Source organism: Toxorhynchites rutilus, chromosome 1 (assembly GCF_029784135.1).
Source record: "Toxorhynchites rutilus septentrionalis strain SRP chromosome 1, ASM2978413v1, whole genome shotgun sequence".
Classification (NCBI taxonomy): Eukaryota; Metazoa; Arthropoda; class Insecta; order Diptera; family Culicidae; genus Toxorhynchites; species Toxorhynchites rutilus.
In genome coordinates, this window is record NC_073744.1 from 130,275,501 (window position 1) to 130,295,375 (window position 19,875).

General features: G+C 39.8%; 1 protein-coding gene across 10 annotated transcripts in view; it reads right to left on the reverse strand.

Moving 5' to 3' along the window:
- Nucleotides 1-19,875, reverse strand: part of LOC129761983 (integrin alpha-PS2) — a 207,222-nt gene that overhangs the window by 13,985 nt on the left and 173,362 nt on the right. For 9 of the 10 annotated variants that reach the window (XM_055759871.1, XM_055759877.1, XM_055759870.1 and 6 more), the window contains 2 exons: nt 10,438-10,486; nt 9,478-9,552 (listed from right to left, as the gene is read on the reverse strand). In XM_055759871.1, the coding sequence (XP_055615846.1) occupies nt 9,478-9,552; nt 10,438-10,486 (124 nt within the window). The remainder of the gene's footprint in view (nt 1-9,477; nt 9,553-10,437; nt 10,487-19,875) is intronic. The other variant, XM_055759880.1, reaches the window with a different exon arrangement.

Genomic DNA, 19,875 nt, shown 5'->3' on the forward strand with positions numbered 1-19,875 from the left:
TCTGAATTAAGGTATTCGTGAATGTTTGAAGCAATTATAAAAAAAATTCAGGAATATAAATTTTATTTTACACAATAATTATCGCAAAATTGGTGTAGTCTCACATTGGAATTTCTCCACTGGATTTATTCCTCCACCTCACCGTACATATTTTCAGGATTCTTCTGGATAAACTACAGTTAGTGAATTACGGTTCATCGAATAGCCATAACTCTAGCTCGGCAAGGAAAGATTGAATCAAAAATCTGCACGCTGATTGGGATCCAGTTTTTTCTCGATGCTAGTGCGGAATTCGTGAGCAGGGATCTTTACAAGATCTTTACAATATTGTGTACTGCAACTGGCTCAGCAAATTTAGCGCTCTTTGTATGGAGGAACGTTGATTGCACATAATGATCGTGAGGTCGGTGAAAGCTGTTAGTCAGAACCAAATCAGGTCACAATAATCAGGCTAGCGAGACTTATTGTCTGTACTATAAACATTAGCTAATACCCAAACACTTCGGTTTATGTCCATGGGTTAACGAGATACGATGAAAATTTGGTCGCGGAACCTGCTCCTCTCCGTCGACAAATAAGCTGGGAATATCACCTACAACCGTGCACACAGCTAAAAAACGAACCGGAGTATCGACTTATAAGATGATGGTGACTTCAAGCCGTGGCGCTAAACAAAACAAGATAATGGAAGACGAAACCTACGTCAAGACAGACTTCAAACAGATTTCTGGACAGGAGTTTTATACGAAAACTCGAAGGGGAAATGTGACAGACATTTTAAAGCATGTGAATCTGTCGAAGTTTACTATGTTATGTTATATCTCGTTTGGCAGGCTATCTTTATCTGTGGCTCAAAAAGCAACATTTACATTGCAACCGGGACCGTCAACCAGGAAATATACGTCGGAAGAATGTCTCGAAACATGCTGTATGCTTATTGGTCATCGAATCGGCAATTCGGATTCAGTCAACCGCATCCAATTTATATGGAAAGGGGGCCCTGACCCGACCCTCTAAACTGCAACTAGTAAACTATGGGTTGAATCAACTCCCTGGATGCTCACTAGTACTAAGTTTTGTGACTTTCTTTTTTCAGTGATTCAGTAGTCCATGCATCTCTCTTTTTTATCTCTTCGCATGAGCGGAAGTGATGATCAGGTGGCGCAATATCTAGAAAATATGTTGCCCCTATTTATGGTGAAGGTGGAATGAAGCCACAAATGGCTGCCACAATGGCGTTCATTTCTTTCATCTCCCTCCCATACCCCTCGCCGGAAAATCAATGATTTTGCGGAACAGTGTGAAGAAAATGATCGTTTTCGCACACTTCCCATCAAGTAATATCAACCCAACTCTAATCGATTACTCACAAGATTTTAAATTTTCATCTGCTGCTGCACTGTATAGTGAAAAAAGTCGGAAAACTCTAGCTAGTGATCTGAAAGTTAAATTTTCATTTTCCAATCTTCGGCAATGGTTTTGTTTGTATTGGTGAAAGCATCGTTATTTTTTCGACACTGATGCCAGACAACATCATCGAAACAGCTATAAAACCACTCAATAAAATGTTATTCCTGAGTCATAGCGTTTCATGTCATGAAAATCAATAAAATAAAATAAATGTTGATATCAATACAATTATTATTTTTACGTTTAATGGGTCTATAATGTATGTTTTAGCAATTTTAACATTGGGTATGAAAATTGTATTGCAGAGCTCGGAACACTGCCAAGGCTGCCTATGCTTTCGAAAACAGTAAACGGAAAAGTATTACATTCAATCAAAATGCCTCGGCCAACGAAGAGAAGGTTTAAGGCTCTCCAACGTGAATATGTGAAAACATAACGATCAACGAAGGAAAATATTAAGGAAAATATATCAACATCGAGTTACTATGCGGAAGAACTTGTTCATACCAAAATAGCCTCAATTCGCATGTGTTATAAATTTGCTCATGTTACACTCGCGTATAATCAGAATTTTTCTTCATATCAAATGCACCTTCTATATATATTTATATTTGCAATTGTTCATCGGAACATATCGTTCATACATTTTACTTTAGTATTGGATTGTTATTTTTTTGTTTCAAATGTATTCGAAGACTCGTGTCAATGAAGCGCCACACAGTCTGATAAGTGAATTGATCTATTTACGTGTGCTCTTCTCTCACAAACACTATTACCCCATTTTTACACTACTACAATGGCTAGCTTCCACCTTCACCTTAAGTGTTTCCAAGTAAGCTTTAACGGTGACATGAGCCGGGTGTTGTTATACTGTAAACCAGTTTTTTAGTGCCTCTACTCGTATTGTGGTGTTTTTCGTGCGGTGCTCAATCCCACCAATTGAATTCGATACCGTTCTGCTGAAAGATCGGTACAAAATATCGGTTTGGTGAGATACATATTTGCAAACGCAGCAAACTACCACGTATTTTTATTGAGAAAGACGTTACAATTAACGCTTTATATTACAAAAATGGATGATTTTCTGAATGTCATAAAGCAAAGAATGGGAAGATTGTACAGGGATGATCATTACATGCTTCAGCAGGACGAAGCGCCTTCTCATACTGCGAATCTGGTCCAGATCTGGTGTCGGGAAAATTTTCCAACTTTTGGCCGAAGATGAATGGACTCACAGTTCACCAGGTCTGAGCACCTTGGATTATTACGTATGGTCCTATGCTGTATGGCCATGGCACTATGGCACTGGTATGGCACTTTTGCAAGAGCAACCGGAAGCCATGGACGAACCCAGCGGATGGTAGAGGCTGTGGAAGCTGTCTAAGGGAGGGTCTCCCGTGAACACAGCTGCGTTCAATTCCAACATTCCAAAAACAACACTCATACGGCACTCCAATTTCTGGCTTAGCGCTTTTTAAAACGTAATCCGAATCTGTCATACCGGACGCTGGAAGCTTTTCTAGAGAAGAAAAAAATTACAAGAAACTGTTCTTTGTTCTAACCTTTTTGTTCAATTATTTTAATCAATTATGAAGACCTCCAAAACCTATTGAGTACATCAACATGAATTTCAAGATATAACTTTTCAGTTAGTATCCATCTTTCTCTTCGAGTGTCCATCTTTCCCGGCTCTTTCTTATTTCTTCAAATATGCGGACACATTAATTTTGCAAAATTTCTGCCTCATGAACAATTTTTATTATAAAAAGAGGCCTAAGTTATCGATTCGTGGTGAATTAGCTATACCGATCCGAATGATATTTGGGACACTCTGTAATAATAACTTGAAATGCTTAATGCCCTGATGATATAACTAAAGGGTTATTCTAAAGAATCAATTGTGATATTACTTTTATAATTATATCATCAGGGCATTTAACATATCAAGTTATTATTACAGAATGTCCGAAATATGAGTCAGAACAGTGTATATTTTTATAAAATTCACGAAAAAACAGCTTTGACTTAAGGTGTCCGTCTTTACCGTCCTCTGCCTCTATATCAGCATCCAGTACAACAAGTCTAATCGTTCAAACAACACACATCTCGGGAAATCAAGTTTCTATTATATCATCTCGTGTGTAAGGTGCAGTGTTTGGACATCTGTCAATATTGAATGAACCACAGTGTGTCATGCTACTAACCATTCACGAATATATAACCTAACATGCATGAATGATTCAAATACTTGACCGAATGACAGTATTCTCTTTTGTTATACCAAATGAATATACGAAGCGAGGAACAAAGCCTGTTGATTGCATATCCGAGTTGTACCCAACATCGCACACCATTCTCGAAGCCTTTCTACATGTTTGAACCGCATATATCGTCCCGTTCTAGCTATAGCGAATAATCGCTGCACAGAAAAGTGCGGAACGATACATGAGAAAATTGCGGAGAACGGCCGCACCGGGGTGTAAGTTCAAAGTTTTGTAAGTACCGGGGTGTAAGTTCAAAGTTTCGAAAACGAAAGCGTTACGCCGGGGAACGAGATTTTGAGCGTTAATAGCTCCTAAACAACTGAACGAATTGATATGATAAACACTTCATTCGAAATATAAAATGTTTACGCGTTCTATGTTTGTTACTGTGTGTTCAAAAAACTTGTTTCAATAGCCTTAAAATTGCTTTCAAAACAGGCTATTGAAATCACACCAATCGGTATAAAAGCGAGTGTCGCTCGGAAATCCACTCAGTTATGATTGCACAACGATTGAGATACCATCGCTGGAATGAATGAATGTTTCCCTAACACAGACTTCAAAACCATGGAGCCAAGGGAAATCGGTATTGCAAAATAAATACAAGCAGCGGGTACTTCTGCACTCGCTTTCGTTTCTGCAAATCGGAATGTTTCCCTAAGGCGGCTCGCACACCAGAGCAAGCTGCAATACGCAATATGCAACAGGCAACATGTTTTGTTGTGCTTCGCATACCGAAGCAATAGAAACGCCTGATTATATGCAAACAATCTGCTTAATGAACGAAACTTGTCAAATTAAGGGCGATAAGTTGCTTTTCAACAGACACGTTGTGTTGCTAGCGATATGTATTGATATGTATATCGATATCGTATTGCGTCGGTGTGCGAGATCAACAAAAATTCAATGGAAAAACTCATTGGCGATAATATTGCTTATTGCATGTTGATAGTTTCTAGTTGCTTATTGATCCGGAGTTCGTACCGCCTAACACAGATTTGAAAACCATGGAGCCAGGGGAAACTGGCATTGCAAAATATATGCAGGTTGTGGGTACTTTTGTACTCGCTTGCGTTTCTGCAAATCGGACGTATCCCTAACACGGATTTCAAAACCATGGAGCGTTGGCATTGCAAATGAGATGCAAGCTGCAAGAACTTTTGTACTCGCTTGCATTTTTGCAAACCGGAACGTGTTTTCCCAACACAGATTCCAAAACCAATAAGTTGGGAAAATCGGCATTGCACATCTCGGCAGTATTTTTATACCCCCATGCATTTTTACACCCCGGAATCCGTTTTGCTAACACGGTCTACAAAAGCGGGTACAAATGCAACGCTTTGGCTCGGTTATTCAAGACTGCATTGGAAGATATCCCTTCACGTCGCCAGCTCACTGAACTTCTACGCATACCGTTTGATGATTAGGCAAAATGTTGATAACTATTTGCTGCGATAACCACTACCATAATGCATGAATTGACCTAAATTGGGATTTTTTTGCATACGTAAATTGTTGCATTCATTCACTAGTTTAATCAAAAATTTAATCAATACATACAAAAGATAACTCTGCGCAGCGGCGATATAGTACCCAATGCAGAACATCCGAGAGGCGATTATTGCTAATTGAAAAAACACAAATAATTACTAAGCCAATACTAGTCCTACGCCAACCTTGCGGTTGTATCATAGGTATAACCCATCCATAGTTTTTTATATGCAATAACGCATAAACCAGTGCGTATTTTTCATCGTGGTTTACAGCCATTGCATGTCAAGCTGTTATAGTAGTTCTCAGGATTTCGTTAAAATCGGAAGTTTTGTTCCTTACCCCAAAAAAAGACGGGTGGGTAATGTCGGGGACATAATCGGAGAGACGTAGGACTACACCAAGGGGTGCCATTATTCAATATCATGGAGCACAGATCCCAGAATGACCAACTTTACATGTACAAAATTACAGAAAAAAATCAAAGGATAGAATAAATCTTCAGCACTCAGCAAACACTTAAACGTTTAGATTCAAATACGAAAAAATCAAAATTTGTCGTGCAAATTCGTGCGGTGCAAATGTTGTAGGGATTATTGTTCAGCCGACAACGAACACACACTTGATGGCAAGCATATCGTAATAGGAATTCAACGTCTGGTATCGTGATATAATTGGGTTTTGCACTCCTCATGAATAACTGTGTTCTACTAGTCAATCCCTTTCATTTGATACCCATATTGATGGGGCTATGAGAAAATATTTTTTCAAATTTTTACATTAGGATGTCCATTTCCATTTTAAGGTGTTCCGAAGAATCAATTTTCCCCCTTTTTTCTCTAAGAGAGCCACCAACTTCCCTGCGGCCACGAAGCATAGAAGATGCTCGAAGAGATCTCGCAAGCACTTGCTGTTTTCGATTACTTCGAACGATCTTTGGCGGGGTACAGGAATAGGGAATATAGAAAAGAAGGATGAACCAAAAACTGAAGCAACTTTATGGCGAACCCATTATTCAAAAGTCGTCAAGGCTTAACGAGTTTGTCGGTCGGGACATGTCGATAGGATGCCGAATACAGTCTGCCAAGATGTTGTTTGCATCGCATCCGGCATGCTTAACGCAACGTAAGAAATTGGTCAGATTAGTGATTTACGTAGAATTTAAAGGAATGGCGAAAAGTATTCTATTGACGGAAGAGAGGCGGAAAATAATAAAGATAATCAGTGAACAAAAGTTTTCTAATCGCTCGATCGTAACAAAAATTGGTCTATCTGAGAAAGTGGTACGGAATTTCTTTAAATAGTGCCAGAAATATGGGATATAACGACCAACAAATGGGAACACCAAAGATACTTTGCATCTTAAAGGTCGAATAAGACACGAAGCAACCAGGAAACGATGTCCTGCTCATACATTAAGGCAGAATCGGTTGTTCCGGTAACGAAGAGGCATATTGCGCGCATCTTGAATGAGGCACCAAACATCATGTGGAAAAAAAACCTCAAGGGAAGCCGAAACTGACCGCCACCAATAAGCAGAACCATCTCATTTTCGCCCGGCAATACATGTAATGGAAACTAGAATGGACAAATGTTGAATTTTCCGGCGAAAAAACAGGAAGTGGGTTATATCTATGGTATAACCGCAAGGGTGACGTAGGACTATCGTTGATTTAGAGATCATTTGTATGAAGTTGAATCTGAATTCATTCTGAATGAATGAATATTTGGAGAACTTCGAAAGCGAGAGCGTTACGTTGGAGGCACAAGGTTTTATGCATCCAATATTGGATACGGAAATATCCTACTGATGGGGAAGAATAATCTTCAGAAGCTATCCTGTTGATTGCGATTGATTGAAAAATCACAAAACCTAATGTATTTGGTCACAGTGTTACATGGATAGAAAACATTAAAATAAACTCTTTCATATGAATGTAATTTTAAATTCCCAGAGGAACTGGCAGATTATTTTCAGTAACGATTAGATATTTCCACATTTTCCTCGATACTGGAAGCCCACCAGTGGTTAATGCTAACTCGATAACCATCTGTTAATAGCACTTGATTGAAACATATTTGGTCACAGTGCTACATGGATAGAAAACATTCAAATAAACTCTTTCACATGAATGTATTTTTAAATTCCTAGAGGAACTGGCAGATTATTTTCCGGATCTTTCTCGATCCAAACGGAAAGAATTCCGTGCGTGTATGTGTGTGTGTGTAGCGGCTGCTTCGAGATCTTCCCGGGGAACCGTTTGTAGCATCACTCTCCTCCTGATGGATTCCCTTCTGGCCTAAGGTGCACAAACAGGCTCTTGGTGACACCGTTCATCCGCGCTTTCATGATAAATGAAGAGCTTCACCACAACAGCGACAATATGCTCCAATCGCTGTTCAATTAGAACTGAGTTGATTTCCGAGCGGCGCTCGCTTATATACCGATTGGTGATTTCAATAGCCTATTTTGAAAGCAAATTTAAGACTATTGAAACAAGTTTTTGGATCAAAAAGTAACAAGTATAGAACGCGTAGACATTTTATCTTTCGAATGAAGTGTTTATCATACTATTTCGTTCAGTTGTTTAGGAGCTATTAACATTCAAAATCTCGGTCTCCGGCGTAACGCTTTCGTTTTCGAAACTTTGATTTTACACCCCGGTATAGAAATGAAAGACGTAGTCCTACGTCAAAAGTTCAATTTGGATGGTCCGGACTGTTACAGTTGCTATTGGTACAATTTAAGTCAACGGCATGTAGTGAGATCGAAGCGAAACTTTGGGGGCGGAAGTTTGACAGTGTGGGGAGCCGTTTCCTTCCCCCCACCAAACTTCCCATTTGTTTCATTTTCACCCGAATGAACTCCGAAAAGTATCTTCAATTACTAGAGGACGTTTTGATTATACATATTGAGAATAACGCTACCGAGGATGTCGTTTTTTTAGCAGGATTATGCATAGATCGTCGTTTCCAAAAAATCGAATGCATGGTTTGCCGAGAAGGATATTCCGCTTCTTGAATGACCTGCTGGCAGTCGATTGCAATCCCATAGAGAACCTATGGAGAATCTTGGCCGAGATTGTCTATGCAAACGGATGACAATTTGACAACATTTCCAGTCTCAACGCAGTAATTCAGGAGTGTTGGGCTATAATCAATATGGCAACACTTTAAAAGCTGTCTGACTCGATGCCAAATCGAAAATTTTCAAAGTGATCCGAAATGGAGGTGGGCATACTAAATATTAGCTACCGATTGGACTCGAAATTTGCTGCACAAATTTTCTTTTATTGAAATTTTAGGATGCAGCTAAACGAATGTCCATCCTGATTCCAAATATTTGAATTACTTAGAAAACAAAAAGTTAATTTATACTTTTTTTTTTAGAATGAATTCGATGAAAATAAACAATAATCGTCTTTTATGAGCAAAACTGTACAAAGAATTGACTTATGTACAAAGAATTTAAAAATATTGAGGAAAAATAGGGTGCGGCTAAACGAATGTCTACCACTGTATACCGATTGGTGATTTCAATTGCCTGTTTTGAAAGCAATTTTAATGCTATTGAAACAAGTTTTTGGATCAAAAAGTAACAAGTATATAACGCGTTGACATTTTATCTTTCGAATGAAGTGTTTATCATACCATTTCGTTCATTCGTTTAGGAGCTATTAACACTCAAAATTTTGTTACCCGGCGTAACGCTTTCGTTTTCGAAACTTTGAATTCACACCCCAGTATAGAAATGAAAGACGTAGTCCCACGTCAAAAATTTGAAAAATGACAATGAAAATGTGAATTGTGGAAATTTGACAGTCATGACGAACGATGTCACAAACACTGTGAGGTGTGATGAATATTTCTGATTATATGTATGCAGGTGTGCGTGTATCAGTGAGCATTAAGGTATAGTTGTTTACATGGTGTAGATTTCCAAGCGAGTGTCAAGCCAACGTAAGTTATCGCGAGGTTGGTAAGTGATCATCTGTCCTGTTTCATATTTTATTAGGTGGTACGGATTGGAGACCAGGTTAAGCTATTGAATGAATTGAAATGCAATGGTCAGCATGTTTCAGCATGGAACAGTAATTGAAGATGGAAGAGGTTAAAGAGTATAGCATTGAACGTTTTTCGCGTTAGTTTTTCCGTTGTAACGGGTTTTGTATAGGGTTCTATATCAAGATGAAGGAATTTGTGATGTGAGGTGGGGCCTAGCATAGAATGAGTTTGATTTGCTCTCGCTTAGGGTAGGCTATACACATTAAATAAATGCATTCTGGACAATCGCATTTGCGCTGGTGGTTACCTCCTTCGCCAAACTGACCATATCGCGGGGGTTTATAGGGAAACACAGCATCGGTATTAATGGAATACACTTGTCCTGGAATTGATTAAGATTTGGTTTTGTTTGTTTTGTTTTTGTGGCAGGGTATGACGGTGATTGTTGGAACACGTGCACAACACAGGCGTAGCAGGGTGGCATTCAGGGGATGAGAAAATAAAATAAAAATACAATATAACTCTTTACTTTGCTGTGTTCGTGATTGACGTGAAAAATCAGTGAATATGTGTATCTCCTCGTTGTATGTTTTGGTCGCTATGAATGAATGAAATTCTGTTCTCTAGTCTCATGAAAGTGCGCATCAATTTACAAGAAATGATTTCAAACTCAACTGCCTATCACTGCAAGTCTACAAAGCATCCAATTCAGTCAAACCCTCTCTAAAATATACTCACCATCGTGGAAGTCGGTTTATCTAGTGATAAAAATAAGCGGTCTCTTTTTACAGGGGGAAAAGACACTAAAGTTGTTCATCTTATGTCTTTCTGTTGAATTATTGATTATAAATTGCTGGGAAAATTCACTGCAAACGATCTATTCGTTAAAAACTAGGGCTAGCTAACTGTCAATCTCTACAAACTACTAAACGCACTCGCAGGTAGCAAATTTGCCATGATGACAAACTTTCAGTTTGCCACTGATTTGTGGAAATCAAACTCGTCTCATAGACATTTTACAATTTTATGAATTAAACGATTTTTTCTGGTATTGCAAAATGAGACGTTGAGAAAAGGGTCTTCTCCCTCCCTCGAATTAAAAATGAACTTCTGATAATGGCAATCCAAATAACTACATCTTCGAGGGAGGGTGAAAGCATGTAAATATATTCGTATCGTTCGCTTCCAATTCGGACCGTAACGTATGTGGCGGAGGGTGGTGGATGGTACGAGAAATATTGCTGCAATGAGAACATGTGTCAATTACCTTGCCAGTAGTAGCTTCCAGGGGCTCCCACAAAGACACGATCGCCTGACTGCAATGAGAAAGAACGGAAGAGTGGGGTTATGATTATTTGTCATTCGTGAATGGAATGGTGAGGAAGATGGAGAGAGCAAGAAAAAGTAATTATATAATTGCCAATTGGTTGGGGTTCGGATGGAAGGAGTAATACGACCATAAAGCTAAAAGGTTATCAGTGGTAAGTAATTGAGAATATCTCATGCTTAAATTGGTGCTCATATCTCATATCTGTCATATCTACATGAGACAAATTATTGGAAATTGAATGAACCAATTGATTAGATATTAAGTGAAAAATGCAGAACAGTAAGTTTTCCATCTTTATTTGGAACAATATTTATGGTTTTCAGCAAAATACCCAACCCAATGATGAATTTTTGTATTATCTGTTCTTTATAGCAGTACGTGCCCATTTTTCACAATCCCTATGTTGTTGTCTATGCGACCGTTGAGATTATGTCTGTCGTTCACGAATGCGCGCAATTCAATGTGAGTATGAGAATGAATTGTGATGTGTGTTGTTAATAATAATTGTTGTTGTCAAAAATGCTATTGGACACTTTTAACTTTAACTGTCCACCGAATGTTGAAAGTTGATTGATTGAAAGATTTTCTTTGGATAGATAGATATAATAATTTGAAGTAGTAATCGAGTCATTTTAAAGGTTGAGCGTCGAAGAAATTTTGTTTTGATGCTTTTTTTTTCGCGAGGTGCACAATTACCTGTCAAACTGTCGCTTATATTATAAACATTGGGAAGTACGTGTAATAAGTTCATAAGCCTTGCAAGTGTTAGTTATAACGATGTAGGTCTGATAAATGGTTCTTGTACTAAAACAAATTTGATATTTGCACTCTCCAAGAGAGGAAGCAACAATTCCAACAAGCATTTTGAGAAATTCGTAGAGGAATGTAAATGATCTATTTTGTGCTATTTAAATTGTGCCAAAATGGTCTATTTAAATGGTGCCACAGATAAAAAAAAATTAACAATGATCGGTCACTTTTTTCTGGAAATTGTTTTCGAGAATTTGGCTTACTATTTTATTGAGATCATCATGGGTCATCATCATCATTACTGTTATGCTATAAAAGAGAAATAATCATCTAGAAATCCATAGCTTCATGAGAATGTGGAGCGAGCCATCGAAGTAGTACAAAGAGCCGGAAAATACGATGGTTAGCCAAGAAGTTCTTAGATCCATTTTCAATCATCTAGCGGTATCTGCAAATTCTTCCGAAAAGCCTAAAACTTCGTCCCGGTACAGTTTTCTCAATGGAACAAGAAATCCAGATCAAGACATTGATGTTGTACGTTTCAAAAGCAGGGTTTCAGTTGGATGCAATTGACGTTCTTCGTACAGCCACTGATTACGTGGACCAGAGCCGGAATAAAACGAAATTTCTCGAAAACATGTAAGCCTGCCTCGTAAAGTTCTCAGAGAGCACTTTTTGACACACAGTAGTACTAAGTTACTTAGTTACTTTATTGATTTTCGCTTATTTCGCTCACTGCTGAAGACCTCTATTGATCCGCAAACTCCGAGGAATGTTTGAAAGTTGTGACCTCCTTGGAACGGAAAGAACCAGATGACGGCCACTTTTCAACTATTGAAGTCATTCCAAGACCGGTCAGAAAGCTTGATGTTCACAGAAATATTGAGACAGTCTCAGAGTATTGTTGATGGAACTGGAAGATTGAAGGTGACTCCTAAAGCACAGATCATGAAGCACTTCATTTAAGCGATAGCGGCGTTCCCAGTGGACAAGGATGCAAGTTTTTGACAGCGTTTTGTTGTTTCGCCCGATCTTTTTAATGGCAGTGTAAAAAAACGTGATTCCGAGATATTCATCATGCAGGAGAAGAAAAGGATAATAACAGTCCATCAGCGTCAACTAGCGAGCTGGCAAGACTGTTGGATTATCCAAAAAATACAACAGTGCGATCGACGGAAAAGAACAAGGAAACTCTTCGAAATGTGGAAACGAAGTTTTGACCTTGATGGTCAACTGTGGTTGAAAGGTCATTCGGAAAGTCAAAGTTGATCCCAACGACTAAGATTATTATTTGGCGAAAAAACTGGATCGCTGTACTGTGAAGCGAATCTTTTTTTGGAAGGCTATAAGTGATACCAAATAAGTGGTAAATACAACAAAAGTGTTAAGCAACAAACAATGAACAGAATGCGGGTCTGTAGGCGGTACGACCTGGTGGTGGTCGACGATGAAACTTATGTGAATTCCGATTTCAACGAAATCCTAGGGGTTAAATTCCATCTTGCAGAACAGAGTTGTCTCAAAATATGCACAAAGCATACTCAGTGCAGAGCCTGTACTGCACTACAGCCAGCGAACAGCCAATATCCGTTCAACCTAATTTTGTCCGGCGCGAAGTCTGTAAGCGAAATCGCTTCGGAGGGCTGATACTGTATTGTAAAAAAATTACCGCATGGCAATTTTAACATTTTTGAAATTTTTTGCTTGCTTTTGCTCAAATTTGAAGGCTCGATAGCGTCTGTTTTCATTACATCATGTCGCAGTTGTTTGTGTATTATTGAACCACACTTACGCATTATTGATTTAATATGCCTATGATCGTATTCATATAAATATGGTCTTTTAGCTTACTTAAGTATCACGTGTCAAAAATTAAGACCAGTTCAAAATTCATATCGAAATTTTTTTTTTTTAAATCATGCCCGTCGTATAACCTTTTTTCGAATGAGTTCCCGCATCCTGTCGGTATAGAATCGACCAGCTTTTGACAAGTGCTGACAGAGATCACATGCCAGGCAGCTTGGATTCTTTCCCATAGTTCCCGCTTGTTTTTGGATTTTCCTATGTAATCCAACTTCTTTGTGATCTTCCACAGATTCTCGATGGGACTTAAGTCCGGTGACTGGGCTGGCCACTCCATGGCGTTGAACTTGTGATTAAAAACTTATTTCTTCACAGTTCGGGCAGTGTGTTTGGGTTCGTTGTCTTACATGAATTGCCATTATAACGGCGTGCGGAGGCACAACGTCTTCCAATATCTGAGCGTTCATTGTCTTGTCGATCCAACTTCATACCAGGAATCTGGCGCCTGGAATCAAATTATGTTGCCTCCTCCGTGTTTGAACGTTTTTGTCGTGAACTGTAGCCAATCGGACGATGTCGTAGGCGCAGCCAATCGGACGATGTACCCAGCATTTTTCCATCAGAACCGATCAAGTTGACCTTCGTTGTGTCAGATCACAGCACATTCGCCATTTCTGGCTGTTTTCTGGGCCTACCCAATCGAAATGGTCCTTGATGAACTTCAACCTCGCTAGAAGATGCTTCAATGTGAGCATAGGAACCTTCCCGGAGGCTTTGCCACCGAGTCCATGCTCCACAAACTGTCTCTGGATTGTTCGGGAACTCACAGACAAGCTTGTCTCTGACTTTCTTGGCAGGCTTGGGTGGTCATATGTTGGGCACTACCCTAATTCTTTTTTACACTCAACCTAGGAATAGCTAGGAATATTGTCCAGAAACCACTCCAAAAGTACGTTTCTTACTCCCTTAACGTTACAATTTGTGCCTTGTAACTTCTCAAACTAACCCTCTTCTTTGATTTCCGGACCATATATTTACGGAACTCTTGCCATTTTCACTGCGTCTCTCGATGACAACTTCGTGCTCGATTTTAAAAGAGCTACCATTTCAGAATGAATTACCCGTTTGAAACTTTCCCTCGCATCGATTTGTGAAACATTTTACACATGGCGTTACAATGACAAAGTGTTGGCAATATTTTTGTCGGGAAAATCTTTGTCTGCAGAACTAATGAAAACACGTAATAACTTTTCTAAAACCAAACAGCTTTGTTTACGGCAATTTTTATAAAAGGTTCGCCGATTGCGCTATAACGCTAAGACAAGACCAAGGCGCCTAGAAGTATATCCTAAGGTGAGGCCGTTTCGACGCTAAGTTGGTTATGGGAGCGGTATATGAAAACAGTACGAAAGAAAGAAGGAGGGGAATTATTTGCTTGAGGCGCGAAAGAGACAGACTGATCATGAGCGAGCTTGGGCACAAGCGTATTGTGTTTTGTTTACAAACAAAACACAGTAGACTTTCAAGATGGCTGGGGAGTGGTTTTAGCAAGTTGGCCCACCTTAGGATATACTTCTAGGCGCCTTGGACAAGACCAGACAATAGGGGGTCGATTTCGGACCAGTTTTCGTACCAGCTGCTGATTGGTCAATTTTAAAGGGTTGTCAATAATATTTGAAAAAACACTTCTACATAATGTACTCATGGTATGTACTCTCACAATAGTTTTCATGATAAAGTATAACAGAAAAATACAATTTGTTGTGAAATACGCAACAATTTTGCTTTACATCATTCAAATGTAATTATTCATAAAATATCTGATACGAAAACATAAAGGGGTATTTCAATAGAGACACTACAAAAATAGACCGAGAGGGACAGCAAACGACGCCATATTTTTTCCCGCTCTCTTGACATTTCTCTGCAGTAATCTTTGCCATTTCATAATGGAAATTCGAAGTTAATGGCCTCAACTTTGAGAGCGTTATGTCCAATTTATGGTCGTCATAATCGTCCTGCCAGATCATCAATTGAGTGTCTAGTGGAAAAATTTGAATCCATAGGCACAGTACAACATGTTCCCGTGCCAGTGAGACAAAGAGGTGCTCGTAGTTTCCAGAAGACCCAAATCAGTCTCTCACACGTCGTTCTCAAGCGTTGGGCATCTCTGTGACGTCGTTGTGGCGAATTTTGCGAAAAGATCCTTACAAGAATAAATTGATGCAATAACTGAAGCCGCATGATCACCAGAAGCGTCGTATGTTCGTGAATTGGGCTGAGCAACAACTCGAAAATGATCCGGATTATCATCGAAAAATCATCTTCAGCGATGAGACTCATTTTTGGCTGAATGGCTTCGTGAATAAGCAAAATATGCGTTATTGGTTAGACAGCAATCCACACGTACTCCATGAGTCACCATTGCATCCCGAAAAAAATACGGTTTGGTGCGGTTTATGGTCCGACGGGGTAATTGGGCCATACTTCTTCCGTGATGATCAAGACCGGCACGTTAGTGTGAATGAAAATCGCTACCGCGCAATGATAATCGAATATTTTTGGCCCGAATTGGATGATATGGACTTGGGCAGTATGTGGTTTCAACAGGACGGCGCCACAAGCCAGACAGAGAATTTAACAATCGATTTACTGAAAATCAAGTTTGATAAGCTTGTTATCTCACGAAAAGGCCCAGTCAATCGACTGCCTCGGTCGTGCGATTTGACGCCGTTAGACTATTTCCTATGGGGCTACGTCAAGTCTATGGTCTATGCCAACAAGCAGCCAGCCACGATTGATGAACTTCGTACGAATATCGAACGTGAAATTGCAGCAGTATCGGCCGATTTATGCTTAAAAACCATCGAAAATTTGGTTCAGCGTCCGGACTTCTGCAAGCGCGCCTGTTGTGGCCATGCAAAAGAAATCTAGTTTCATACATAATGACATCACATGAATAAATAATTTCATTAATATCCAAGACCGTTTTTGATTTATTTAAAAAAAAAAAATTTTGCAGCGATATTATTGAAAACCCCGATATGTTAGGGACGTGATAAAATCGGGGCTCTGGCAACCCTATCCCATCCAATGCAAATTGAGCGTAGGCAGCATAAAGCAGGGCTCGCGCATAGGGGGCTCACGTATTGTTTAATGTTTGGAGTCATATATGTTAACATTTGATTACGTTGGATAGTTTCCTTTGGCAAGCGATGTTTGGATACCCATCCGGAAGCTTTCTTGACGATTTTCAATTGATTTGCACAGCTGAAGAATCGCGCGGAGCACTTCATTTTTAATTATAGGTTATGATTTCTATGCTCATGATATTCTATGCTGGCTACTAAAAGGCGGTCATCTTAGCAATCCCTTGGATAAAACAGTCTTCTGAAACTTTATCACATTTGGAAACTTGACATCTTGAGTGGTTCCCTGTTGCTCGCACTTGGTCGAAGAGTAAGTTCGAGGTGACACTGCCTACAGCTTGTTACGAAAATGTGACTGCACGAAACGCATGGTAATTCAGTACTTTAGCCAAACTATGAGAGGATACTTCAATATTTACCATTGCAGGCGTACAGAGTGACGTCTAATGTGAACAAATGAACCCATTCTGACAACAAATGCCTACACTCTTAATGTAATTCATTGAATCTTTGCAAATTTTTACCCATAAAAATAATAATTGATATCTCGCGTAACTTTTGAAAAGGTCCTATGTAACAAATGTAAACAAATCGAGTTAATAGATGCACACTATTAGTTTTCAATCATTGAATACATTACAAAAACAATCGTTCACGTATCTATCTTCTTCATCTTTTTATCGCTGATAAAAAAAATATCCAATGTACAGATTCGGATTTGAAGCACCCGGCTGTTACTTCGGACGCCACTTTCCTCCGACGCCCGAAACGTCCGAATTAACAAAGCAGTCAAAACAACACGAAGTCGTATTTCGGTCGTTTTGAGTATTTGTTTCTTGCAGGTGTTGTTATCGATTTCAGTGCAATTCAATGAGTGATAACAATAATAATCTGTCTTTAGAACGAAACGCTGATATTTGGATTGTTGTTCATTAGTTAGTTTCAAATTCTAATCGTGCAACGTAATATGTCCAATGTGCAAACGTGGGCAGTCAAAACGTCCATTGTAACATTTTTCGCTCCGAGGTTTCAACTTTAATCTCAAATCACGGAACAATAGTTATAATTGGTTTTATGGAGTTATTCTTGACAGCTAGTGGCGAAAGCAGCGATAAAGATTGATAGCTTTTAAGACAATTCGCGAAACAATGTTCGGGTCTTCAACTCCGTTTTTCTCGAGTTGACGAAAATGTTACATTGGACCTTTTCAAAAGTTACGCGAGATATCATCTTTAGTGCATTCGCTATCCAACTCTTGACGAGTAAAGTTCAGTGTCGTTATTGTGCGTTGCCACTTTTACTATTGTGCGATTGGTATAGTGTACGAGTGAAGGTCATTGCTGTCCGTTTCGAATTGACCTTTTGTGAAGTGGAACAAAGGAAGCAGCGCTCTTGCAGCTTGCAGCCCTTGGCGGCTGTTGAACATCGGCATAACGGGATCGCCATCGTGTGGCTGTCGTTAACGGGAATTATCATCACGTGACCGTGTGAGCTATTCTTGCGCTATTGTGTTGATCCATAGTGCGTAGCCTCTGTCTCTCCCTGGTTAGGGCAGTAGAGCGCAGTATCGGAACAACTTTTATTTTAAGGTACACATATTTAATATTAATATTATTATTCAACTCATTTGTTCATTGTTTAATATTATTATCATAATTTATTTTTGTTTTTTTTTTTCGAGATTATTGTTAAAATCAATAATATATTAGAAATAAGACAGAAATTTTTGTAAAATGGAGGATAGTGGAGGATCTCCAGAGATGGAGATCTCCGATAATGAATCCCATTTAAGATCTGGGAAAAAACATAAACGAGTCCCTCAAAAAGAAGATAATTCTTCTGGGGACGAATCTGCTCATCCTTCCAAGCCCCCCTCTAAGAAAATAGCAAGCCTCCCTTCTGAACCGACTGTTACTTCCACTCCCCCTCTCCCATCATCGATTTCGCTTCCCCCTTCTGATGTTTCCGATCCAACCCAATCCTCGTCCTCGTCCTCGTCCTCGTCTTCTCCCTCTGTTGTTTCCGCTCCACGTGTCAGAGTTTATCCAGAAGATGCACCTGGAACTGGCCCGTGGGTTGTTTTCCTCCGGCCAAAACCAAAAGGAAAAAGCCTTAACGTGATTCAGATCATGAAAGATCTGGCCAGATACACTTCTGTATCTGAAATTCGCAGGGTTAGACCGAACAAATTGCGGGTTGTCGTGAATGAACGGAAACACGCAAACGAGATTGTTGCTGACCAACACTTCACTCTCGAATATAGAACATTTATACCCTCCCGTAACGTAGAAATTGAGGGGGTGATAACTGAAACGGGTCTGACGAGCGAACAAATAAAAAAAGAAGGAAAAGGTAAGTTCAAGAAGCTTCCCTCAATGGAAGTAAAGATCTTGGACTGTCGCCAACTCGGGAAACTCTCCCATGATGGGGACCAAACTAAATTTACGCCGTCAGACTCGTTTCGAGTCACCTTTGCTGGTGCCGCCCTCCCTGACTACGTTATGGTGGACAAATTGAGACTACCTGTGTGACTCTTCGTGCTAAAGCCCATGACTTGCAACAAATGCAAGTCAGTTGGTCACACTTCAGATTATTGTGCCAACAAGGAGCGCTGTGCCACTTGCGGAGAGCAACATGAGGGGAAATCCTGCAGTGCGTATAAGTGAGCATAAGTGTCCATATTGCGGAGGATCCCCACACGCGCTCTCAGCTTGTGAAACTTACAAGAGTCGCTGGGAGAAACAGAAGCGCTCTTTAAAGGAACGCTCGAAGCGCACTTTTGCGGAAATTTTAAAGGGCGCTTCTCCACTGGCCCAACAACAACAACAACCAATCTCAACACAAAATAGCTTTTCCACGTTGCCAGTTGATGAAATGGAAGCGGACACAGCTAGCGGGGGCACACCGTTTATTTTCAAAGGGAATCCCCGGCGCAAAAATGTGACCACTCCCAAAGTTCAAGAACAAGTCCCCCCGGTGATACCCCCAGTTAGCTTGCCTAAAAAATCGAGTGCAGCGGACAAGCAAAATCAGGTTCCTACTGGCTTCCGTGGGAATAGTTCACCTTCGAACGACCCAGCACTCGAGGGGACATCAAAAACCCCAACTGTCCCTGTTTTTCCGTCCAGCTCAACTTCCCAATCGGGATTGATAAAGTTGTCTGACCTTTTGGATCAAATCTTCAAGTGTTTTAATGTTTCCGACTCCATCAGAACCCTTGTCATCTCAATGCTTCCAGTATTAAAGACAATTTTACAGCAATTGATGCAAACATGGCCCCTCCTTGCAATGATTATCTCTCTTGATGTCTAATTTAGATAGAGAGGTCGGAGATATCACTGTTTTTCAGTGGAATTGTCGTAGTCTTATCCCTAAATTGGATACATTCAAATTTTTAATTCATAACTTCAATTGTGATGTTTTTGCTCTGTCCGAAACTTGGCTTTCTTCGCGAGATGATATCTCTTTCCACGATTTTAATATTATACGCTTGGACCGCGATGACAGATACGGAGGGGTACTATTGGGGATCAATAAGTGCCACTCATTTTTTCGAATTGACCTTCCACCTATTGGAGGGATCGAAGCTGTTGCTTGTCATGCAAACATCAGAGGCAAAGACCTCTGTATTGTCAGCTTGTATTGGCCTTCGAGAGCTGCGGTTAGCCGCAAA